This window comes from Sturnus vulgaris, chromosome 1, assembly GCF_052056855.1.
Source record: "Sturnus vulgaris isolate bStuVul1 chromosome 1, bStuVul1.hap1, whole genome shotgun sequence".
Lineage (NCBI taxonomy): Eukaryota > Metazoa > Chordata > Aves > Passeriformes > Sturnidae > Sturnus > Sturnus vulgaris.
Window position 1 is genome coordinate 26,744,585 of NC_142243.1, and position 11,012 is coordinate 26,755,596.

At 40.4% G+C, this 11,012-nt stretch overlaps 1 protein-coding gene across 1 annotated transcript; it reads right to left on the reverse strand.

Annotated features, from left to right (window-relative positions):
* Positions 1 to 668: 668 nt before the first annotated feature.
* COXFA4 (cytochrome c oxidase associated subunit FA4) lies at positions 669 to 4,069 on the reverse strand. The gene is made up of 4 exons (XM_014878521.2): positions 3,944 to 4,069; positions 3,232 to 3,320; positions 2,846 to 2,906; positions 669 to 885 (listed from the first exon to the last, which is right to left on the reverse strand). Exons 1-4 carry the CDS (start codon positions 3,986 to 3,988, stop codon positions 829 to 831), a joined length of 252 nt encoding a protein of 83 aa, XP_014734007.1. The 5' UTR covers positions 3,989 to 4,069; the 3' UTR covers positions 669 to 828.
* Between the last annotated feature and the right edge of the window lie 6,943 nt (positions 4,070 to 11,012).

Consider the following 11,012-nt stretch of genomic DNA (forward strand, 5'->3'; position numbering starts at 1 on the left):
TTACAGACTTGCAGATATTTTCTTTTAGTCTTCCCATATCAAGACTTAGCCAAGTACTAAAGTGTATGATTTTGTCCTCTCTAAAAGGTATTTTTGTTCTTACATGAATAGCTAATTACTTCCCAGAACCTGTACCCTCTTCTGCTATATGCTTCCCTTCCTTAAAACTGTGATCCACAGGAAATCTTGAAAATGTTTGTAGAATTTTATTTTTTGAATATTGAAAGATTCCTATTTATTAAAAAACCCGCCTTAACTTGAAGAGAAAGAAAAGAAACAAAACCTTTTTGAGAGCTCAGTCTGTTTTTTTCCTTCCCCCCAGCAACATATGGCAACATCTGCTCCCTCCCTGATGGATAATGACTTGTTGGCATTGACTTTTCTGCAAACAAAACTTCTTAAAGTGGCAAGCAGATAAATTCAGGTGCAATTAAAAAAATATATATGCACACATATAAATACATGCTTTCAAGTTCTTGAAGTTTGGTGTAACTGCCTGAACATGCAGTTATTTTTCCGAGATCAACATGCTGAGCATAAAGCCCATCACAACAACTTTGCTTTCTTGTCGACGACACGTGAACTAACTTTTGCTTACTGACAAACCATACAGCAGAAAGTGCTCAAAGGAGGATATTGTCATTTTGCAAAATGAAAGAGCAGACATGTCAAGTTTTAAACGTTTATTAAGCCTCGTCAAAACAGTTTCAAACATGACCTAGTGCTGTGTGAGGCAGATTTGATTATTTCCTGGATGATCAAGCATGACACTTGTGCGGATGGCTTATGGAAGACCTTTCTGTGCAGCTTATGGACATGAGTATGTTTTTAGAAGTCAGGACGATCCTTTTTGAGTCTACTGTAGTCCATATTAATCGAGACAAACTAGGAAAGAGAACGGAGAAAATATTAATTAAGAAACTTGACTACACATTTTCTGTATTTACTAAAAATATGCATCATTGAACTCATGCCAGGAAACTGAAATTGCCACAAAAGCCAAGTTTGGTTTAAGCAGCTGCATCTAGAACTGCAAAGGATGTCAAGGAGGAATTGAAGTCAGAACAGATCCTCTCACATGCTCAGTTTATACTGCTATAATTGGATCCTGTTCCAAGCAATCCAGAACAACCCAGGGACAATGAGTTGACAGACTAGCTGCATATTTTGGCATCCCAGCCTGACTTAACATCAAGCATCTGTTAGTACAGTTTTTCTTAAAAAAACAAAAGGACGAAAAACATGTTAACTATTAGTTTGACTATTTTAATTACACCCAATTTTTAAATTGTTTATACTTTCTTAAAGAAAACACAACAGCCTACAGCACATTCAAATTACAGCTTTCTGTGCAACTCCTACAGTAATGCTCAGGTTGTCAACTCTTTTCTTTGGAAAAAGACTGAGAAAGTTAATATGACAAAGAGAAGTTTACAATATAAAAAAAAAAATCTCATCAAAAGCTAGGACTTGTAAAACAAGAACATCCTAAAATTAGAGTATATGCCCTTTTCATTTCCTACAGGATAGATTTGGAATAAAATGTGCCCAATGATACTCACACCCAAATATGGCAAACTCTGAGACTGTGTTCGCATGTTAAGGCAGAAGGGGAATGCTACACAAGTCATGCACTCTTTAAAAGAATTTGTGCTGTGCACTATAAAAGATTTGCCAAGTTTAGATATTTACAAGCCAGCAACATTCCAGAATTGGCAATGAAAACAAAGAATGAAATGTTCTTCTTGGACTTTTAAGGGAACCACAATCTGTTTTATTTTAGAAGTGTGGGGTTTTTCTACTTATTTGGAATAGCTGTATACGGTACTGAACAAGACACTAGCTTTGAAAACACTGTAGGTTTGCTTTTTTGGTAGCTTGAGAATAATCTTAAAATATTCGTTACAGAAATCTACTAACACAGCACTTCTGTAAAGCATGATTAAAACATGATTCATGTCCAGAGAAGGGCAATGAAGCCGGTGAAGGGTATAGAGAGTAAGTAATATGAGGAGTGTCTGAGGGAGCTGTTGTTGTTCAGCCTCAAGAACAGGAAGCTCGAGGGAGACTGTCAATCTCTACAAATCCCTGAAAAGAGACTCTAGCCAGGTAGAGTCTGACCTCTTCTCCCAGGCAACCACCAACACGATGAGAGGACATGACCTCAATCTGCATCAGGGGAAGTTTAGGGATGTTAGGGAACATCAGGAAGATTTTACACTGGAAGGATTGTCATACATTGAAACAGACTAGGTGGAGGTAAAGTCACTATCTCTGGAAGTGTGGAAGAAATGACTGAACATGGCTCTTAGTGCTGTAGTCTAGTTGACAACACGGTGTTCTGTCAAAAGTTGAAATCAATAAGCTTGGAAGTCTTTTCCAACATGAATGATTCAAAGATTTCCATAAACTACCAAGATGCTTTAGACATCACTTTGCACTTCCTCATTAGTTCAATGAATTTAGTTGAGTATCAGCTAAAAAACATTTCCATTGCATCCAGTTACTTACAACATTATTTTGTTTTCAAAAAATCAACTGCAGATCTGAATTCATGGTTATGTTAAACACTGACATTTTCCTACAGTGTTTCTCATGAGTAAAGGCCAACAACTTAGAGCTTAAGAAACTGTAGTTCATATCTTCTAGACTCCTTTCACCCTATTATCAACCATCATTAGGAAAGTTTTAAACCTCAAACTCAGCCATCTCTGCTCAGAATTCTAGAGACAAAAAAAAGGAATACATCACTCATCCAACTACTTTCCCATATAATCAAACACCCTGAAGCAGTAGGCTACACCTCTAATACGATGCTTCCTAAAAATCTCATTTCTCGTTTTACCTTGTACTGGTCACTGGGAGACATTTTGTTCCAAGGTTCTGGGTTATTTTTCTTGTCCCAGCTATTGAGAGAAACACAAGATGTGAGAGAATATTAACGCTTTCTTCAAAATTAAAAAAAATAAAAAATCATATATGTACTGTGGTTATTAGGCCATGGAGTCAACCATCCAAGCGAGTTTCCACTGAAAAAGGCACTGTCCTTTGTCAGCAGTCTCTAAATATCATGGTAAACAAAGAGATCTCCAAATCAAGGAAACCTCCACACACTTAATATCAGCTGATACTGGATCAAGACACGAAGGCCTCCAGGAAAATAAAAACCAAGGCAGTGGAGTGTAACATATGCAGCAAGAGGACTGGCACTCGGGATTACTGAATACTTACCTGACATCAGGGTTGAACATGGCCAAACGCATGAGGTACAGGCCTGCACCAACACCTCCAGATCCAATGATCACAAACAGAGGGATCAACTGGAACAGCCACACAAAAAAAATCAGTATTAGTCTACGATATAGCAAAATAGTATTGATACATAGCACTTCTGACTGCAACTTTGGCAAGCCAAAGAACAATTTTACAGATTTTGAGCCACAAATGCGTGGCTCTCTAAACCCCTGGCATAAGCTCCTGTTTGCAGGACATCCTTGGGGTCATTGAGTAACCAGCAGCTATGAAAAGGCAGGTATGAAAAAAATAGTCCAACATTCAGAAAAAACAAAACCAAACCAAAAATTCCGTCACGTCGCCTTTCTGAGACAGATAATCCTCCTTTCACTGCCAAAACAGCCCCTTTCGTCTGTACTCAGAGAGCAAACAAAACACATGAGAGTAGGAACGTGAGGGCAAATTGATGGGCAAAAAGAACAGAAGGGCCACCTCGAGCCTTGCAGCACAAACAAGGCCGCAGAAACTGGAGAAAAGAAAGGACCTGGCCAGTCTGCTCGACCAGCTCCGGGGGGTCCAGGGGCCGGGCATGGACAGGAATAACAACAGATGGGCCAGGAGGAGGCGACCGGCGCGGCCGGAGGCACCGAGCGGCGGCAGAGAAGGGCGGGCGCGGGCCGGGGCCGGGGCCTCGGGCTCAGGTACTCACGGCCGGGTGCTTCTTCGCGTGGGTGAGGATAGTGCTTAGCACCATGGCGGTGGCGGTGGTGGATTGGTGGCGGATTGGTGGCGGCGAGTGCAGGCGAAGATCTCGCTCCCTGCAGGCTCTGCAGCGCAGCCCCCTCCTTCAATCGCCGAGCCCCAATGTCACCGAGGCCCCCGCCGCGGCAGGTGCCGCCGCCGCAGCCCGGATGTAGCAGCTCCGGCGTTCGCCTGCTCGCCCTCCGCCGCCCCGCGCCGGCCGCCGCCCCGCCGCGCCGCCCCGCGCCCGCCCCGCCGCGCTCCCCGGCCCGCGCGGACCCCGCGTTAGCGCGGCCCCGTCCCGCCGGCAGCGCGGGCACGGCGGGCGGCAGCAGGCACCGGCCCGGGCACCCCGGGCAGCCGGGCAGCACCGCCCCACCCCGCCCGCTGCCGTGCGGGCAGCGCCTGCGCCAGGGCTGCCCTCGGCGGGCAGGGCCCGGCAGCCGCAGGAGACGCAGTCGCCCGGCCCGGAGGGCAGCCCGACCGCTGCCCCGCTCACAGAACGGGCCGCGTCGGAAGGGACCTCGGTGGGTCATCTAATTTAACCTCCCTGCCCAGGCAGGGTCATCCTAGAGCACATGGCACAAGATTGCATCTCGACGGTTCTGAAATATCTCTCGTGAGAGACTCCCCAACCTCTCTGGACAATCTGTTCCAGTGTGCCAACTGCACAGTAAAGAAGTGTTTCGTCTGCTTGTTACTTTACATCCCACTGCTTGGCACTACCAAGAACAGCCTCGCTCCATTCTCTTCGCATCTCTTAGAGATATCAAAAAAGTTCCTTTTCAGTCATTCTCTTTCGAGGCTGAACAGGCCCAGCTCTCCCAACCTTTCCTCTTAAGAGAGATATTCCCCTAATTATCCTTGCCAATCCTCCACAGGGTCTGTTCCAGGAGCTCCCTGTTGTACTGAGGAGCCCCGAGCTGGACACAGCACTCCAGGTGCAGCCCTCACCAGGGCTGAGCAGAGGGGCAGCATCATCTTCCTCAACCTGCTGGCAATGCTCTTCCTAATGCACCCCAGGACACCGCTGGTCTCCTCGGCTACACGGGCACTGCAGGCTCATGGGCAGCTTGTTGTCCACCAGGGCTTCCTTGGTGCCCTCAGAGACACGGGGCAGAGCCCACCAGGCCTTGCCTGCTCCCTGTGGCATCGGATGCCTGGGAAGGTGTGTGGGAGCAGTGGGTACCTGCACACCTGTGTCTGCCTCTCAGCTGGGCCCCCTTCACTGGGCAGGCCTGAGCACTCACCAATCTGCGTTAAAACTCAAAGGGGTGGTTTAAAGGTGAGGCAAAAGAGTTAGAGTTTCATTGTCCTGTAAAGGATACAGGGAATGAAATTCATCATAGAACTTCCAACTTAATTCTTTTGCTACTCCTAGGTTGGCAAAAGGTGGGTGTGTACAGGGCATTGAGACAGCCCTATGATTTTCAAAAGTGGTTTATAATGATATATTACATGTAAGTGAATCTCCCTGTCTACTCCACCTGGAGTACTGTATCCAGCTCTGAGGTCCCCATTACATGGACTTGCTGGAGCAAGCCTGGAGGAGGCCACAAAAGTGATCAGAGGGGTAGAGGAAAGGCTGAGAGTTGGGGTTGTTCAGCCTGGAATAGAGAAGACTTATGTGTGACCCACTTGCAGCCTTCCAGTACATGAAGGGAACCTACAAGAAAGCAGGAGAGGGACTTTTGACAAGGACATGTTGGGATAGGACCTAGGGGAATGGCTCTAAACTTTCAGAGGGTAGTGAGGCACTGGAACAGGTTGTCCAGAGAAGTTGTAGATGCCCCATCCCTGCAAGTGTTCAAGGCCAGGTAGGATGGGCCTTTGAGCAACCTGGTCTAGTGGAAGGTACTCCTGGCGGGGGGGGGGGGGGGGTCACATCTAAATGACCTTTGAGGTCCCTTCCAACCTGATCCATTTTATGATTCTATTATATTTTGGCTTGAATTTAATTATTTTTTCTTGGTATATAGTTTTAAATAAGCAACATAGCTATTTATTGTATGGTACTGTGTCCAAGTGCTGTCCTATTTTTTTCTCCATTACTGTCTGTCTCACACAGAAATGGGAACCTAAAGCCTATCTTTGGATAGTCTCACTAGCCACTCTGAGTGTGATTTCTTTCACAAAAGGTAGCCCAAAAGGTAAATTTGTCCCCAGTCATTAAAAAAATGCATTATTAGGTAAAGGGAATATCATCATGCTACTAACCTAAGACAGAAATAGTCCTTTTTGTAGGTTAGAAGCAAAATAACTTTACATAAATGCTCTTAGTTTCTGTGGCTGTATGACAAAGTAAAATTCTGAAGTAAAAAAAAGAAGTTGCAGAGAATAAATGTATTGAAGCAAATGAATGCTTTCTATTTCACTCCCTAGTTCCACAGACTGGCTTCTGCTTATTTTCAACCATTGTCTCAAATTATCTCTGTTACAATAAATTCTAGGAAAAAAAAATTCCTTGTATATAATTCAAAAATTCTTTTTTTTTTTCAGATTGCCAGATCGTTTTATCTGGATAACAGCTAAGTTCAGTAATTTGTACAGATGCATTTGACAGCATTGGGTGGCACAAGTAAAAAATAGTTATAACAATGTTTTCTTTGGAGCAATGCAATCCTATTGCTTGTCTCCATTTGTTTCAGAGTTGATAAACAGAAAAAACCCATAGTTAGTGTGCTCCAGGAGTCTGTTAACTGTTCCAGTATTCATTATGTCATGGAGACAGTACTTTTCCATTTTTTTTTAATGAAAGAACAATTTGCTTATGCTAAAACTACGAAAAATGATACTATTGCTGCTGTTCTTCTATGGAAGAGAAATATGTGAAACCTTTAAGGGTAAGCTGGAAGGTTACAGTGCTCACCTTCTAGTAGAGTAGTTGAACTTCTCACCATATTTGGATTGCAGGAGATGCCAGTTGTTTAAGCAGCTGCAGGAAAACCAGGGAGCAACCAAAGGGGTAGATGGATAGCCAGAAACCATGTGGGGCTGCTCAGCAAAACTCTGCTCAGACTGAAACAGTCTGCGTCCTTATGCACAGGCAACATACAGCTAAGTGAATAAATTTGGAGACTACAAATATCCTGTTTCTACACTACTAAGGGAAGATCACCAGAGGTACATTATTTCCGCTAGGCTATGACTTGGAAATATTTTTAGGAAAGACATCATGATTTTTATATGCATCTCATAATTTTTTTTCAGAGCGATTTATAGTTTTTGCTATCTTATGCTTTTATGAATTTAAAGAGGCGTAGTACCTGATCAATTTGCAAAATTTGTCATGCATTTCATGGACTTTCGTAAATTTTTGTCATTTTGTACATCAGCATTTATTGCCTGGACCTGGATGGCTCAGCTGTTTTGTTGTTGATATACAAGCCTTACTATTTATAACACTTGGAATTTTGTGTTTGGGAATGAATTTTGCAGACAAAAAAATTAAAGTTTGAAAACAATCAAAAATCAGATGTTTTCATTCTAGTTTTGAAAATTGCAAGTTAATATTTTTAGATTTCACACAATGCAGCATTGCTAAAAATTCAACCCCTCACTTGCATCACTTGGCAAAATGCTGGATATAAACTCAAAGTACCTCATGGCATCTTGATGATGGATCCATAGTTCTGAGAAATACCTACTCAGCTGCCAAGTTTGAGTGCTTGTGCTGTGCTATAGTTACATAAATTGTCTGGGTTAATTTATAGTAATGCTGTCAATATATTGGCCATACTAGAAGACTAATTATTTTCTGTAACTTATCAACCTATTCCCAGAAAGACAGTAAACATTGGATAAAGGTAGATAATTTTGCCACTCTCTTTTCTATCAATTAGCTACTTAGCTACATTTATTCCCTCTTAAGGTTTGGTGCCTTTGTGTTCACAGGTGACAATTAAATTTATGATCCTTTAGTTAGACATGCTGCTTCCTTTAATCTGAGTAAAGATATTTTTGTGTAGGTTTCTGCTTTTTAAATAATAAAATGCATGGAATATGAATGCATAAATCCTTCAGGTATTTTTGCAAGATTTTGTAATGAACCAGTCCGTTAAGAACGAGGACCTAGACTTGCAGTAATGCTCAGCACTGCTGAAAAATCAAGTCCTCAGTATATTCTGATGCTTTGTCGTTTATGTTTTCCTCTTGTCTTTTGTTCTCCTGTATAGCCTCACCTCATAGCTTCTGTCTCTCACTGTCCCTGTTTGATTGCTACTGTACCTTGTTCCTGTCCTTAGGCTCAAATGAGTTTTTGATTTCAGAAACTTTTCTTCTGTTCCAGATGCTTTGTTTTAGTTTTTGGTGGCCTTCCTGTTTCTAAAGTCTTAATTCCTCAAACCTTACCTGTCTATATGAATTGATTCGTAGAAATCTGCAGATTTCTAATCTGTTCAACATCAAGTATGGTATGCCTCTCTTATTTTTATTTATTTATTTAAAACAACTGATTTTATCCACAAATATAATCAGGACTGATCTCCTGAAGAACAAGAATCAGAAGTCATAATAAAATCAGGTTATTTGAAAAATTGCACTCTTAAGGTTTGACAAAGTCAGGTCATTAAAAAAAAAAGACAAAATTATAGTCAATTTGAAGTTACATATTTTACTTGGAGGAAAATAGGAAGGAAGGATTAGTAGATTTGGGGATGTTGCAACTGGTCGCTGATCAAGAAACTAAATTAATTGTGAATTGTCCTGTAGTATCAGGACATTTCTCTGTTAATCCAAACAATGTGTAAACTGAGGATTTTCTGTAGGTCTCACCAGATTTGGTAAAAAGGCAAGGACTTTTTAAAACGGTTCTTAGCAGAGAAAAGACATTATAGGAGAGCAAAATATATTAAAAAACCTCAAAAAATATGTAAAAATGTAAAGCGTAGCTTACATGCAACAAGTACACAGGGATTTTTTTGTGATTTTATTTTACTGTTTCTATTTTATTTTTATTCTCTGTTCCCTCTGTTGTACGTCCTTGTATTCCTTTCTCTGCACTTAGCAGGGGGCAACAGCAGAACAGGATATGTATGTGCAGTCCTCTGCCAAGCACATTGGAGTAGTTCGCCTACATCTTCCTTAACATCTGGCTTATACTTGGTTCTAAATCTGTGAAATGGAGTGGCTGTATATCCTATTCTTATATCCCTGGTCTAATGGCTGTAATAGGGGCACTAACATTTCAATATAGCAGCTTGGGATAAAACCTTCCATTAAGTGTAAACATTGCAATTGTTCTGCAAAAAAAAAAAAAAAGCCTTAAGAATGTCATAGTGTTAGAGTTAGTTTAGTTAAATGCTATGCTTATAAAGAAAAGAAAATATAAAGAAAAAAATTTAAATTAGAAATTAGATTTTTTTTTAACTGCAACAAAAATATGTCTAGCATTTGAGAAACTACGGTGAAAGAAAGTAAACTACTGGAAATTTGAAAACTAACAGCAAAAGGCTATAACAGAAGAAATTAAAAATTCATGGTACTGAGATGTATAGTATGGAAATACTTTATTCTTTCATTTATGTCGGTCAAAAATATGCATTGATAAAGGTTCCTGTCTCCATATTTCCATTAAAAGTACACAATAAAGGACAGGGCAACAGCATAACAGCCAAGAACCAAGTATTTAAATTAATTGTGTGTCCCTGCTTACTTTCTAGGTTCAAAATAGCAAATGAAAACAGCTGGTGTTTATATATAAAATATAGTTTGGTTTAGGTTATATAATCTGCCAAAATTTAGGATGCAGAAATACAAACCCCACACAGCTTTCATCCAACTGGATGGCTTGCATCTGACCAGAAGACCACAAGAAATTACTGGAATGATCTCCCTAAAAATTACTGATCCAGTACCCTTTTACAGTACCCTTTCTCTTTCATGGAATTGCACCCATAGATGGTATTTCCCTGTAAGCTGCTCTTGTATTTGATTTTAAAAACTATCTGAACTCCATAAATAAAATATACGTTTAATGGATCAATAGAAATTCAAAATCTTCTCTAAAAATGTAAGCAGGACTGGTACCTGAAACTGGTTTTAACTAGTTGCTGCTTCAACGATGCAACAACAACTTACTTGAGACAAATTAAAGGTGCTTCTGTTTCTAATGCCTGTAATTGTCTCAAGGCTTTTGATATTTCTTCTTAATAAAGGAGGTTTAAGTAGGTTTTTTAGTTTCTGCTATGGAATAAGGAGAAACATACTTGAATAATAGTTCAGGACCATTCTGTGTCATTTCTTTTACATATGCTGGAGCAGAAATAGATAGTTCTTATGAGTCATCTGCTCTGATGTTCAAAATTTAAACTAGGCTTTGGTTAATCTTTTGTTTGCACATAGTTTTAGCAAAATGTACTCACATCTCAGCTGGGGTTTTTTTGTCCCTTTTTTTTTTTTTTTTTTTTTTTTTTTTTTTTTTTGTTTGTTTGTTTGTTTGTTTGTTTGTTTGGTTTTTTTGGTTTTTTTTTTATTTTTGTTTTTTAATGCTAGGAATCTATACCAACTGAGACAAGTCGTGGATTTCCAAGTCTGGCACAACAGTTAGAGTCACACTAATAAAAACGATCATATTTCATCAGTTGTTGGCTAATGATTTATAAAAATTTGCTCAGGGTTTGCTCTTTGATTAAAGCTGTTCTCCTTTGCCAGAAAATAATAGTTTGGTCTTGACAGCTTTTTCCAGGACATATTGCTGCTTAGGAGAAACTGCTGCAGCTGCCACAGGAGTGACTCAAGCAGACAATCTGGGAACAGAGCAAAGTGCTTAATAGGCAGCTTCTGAAATGTAGAAATACACACACACACACACACACACACATAAAATGTATAATTGACTGTGCAACAAGAATAAAGGAATGATACAAGAGATCTCACATTCACTATACATTCCAAATATTAAAGAGAACAATTTAGTAATAATAAAGAAACATGAAAACTTCATAAAGTACAGTCTTATTGCTATGACACTACCTGCAAAAGCTGTGCCAACAAAGGATTACGCAGTTAGAAAAACTATAAATAGATTTTGTATTCTA

Coding starts and splice junctions, on each gene's coding strand:
- COXFA4 (XM_014878521.2), bottom strand. CDS start 3,988: ATGGTGCTAAGCACTATCCTCACCCACGCGAAGAAGCACCCGGCC. Junction 3,321..3,943: donor ACGCGAAGAAGCACCCGGCC/GTGAGTACCTGA, acceptor TGGCTGTTCCAG/TTGATCCCTCTGTTTGTGAT. Junction 886..2,845: donor CTCCCAGTGACCAGTACAAG/GTAAAACGAGAA, acceptor TCTCTTTCCTAG/TTTGTCTCGATTAATATGGA.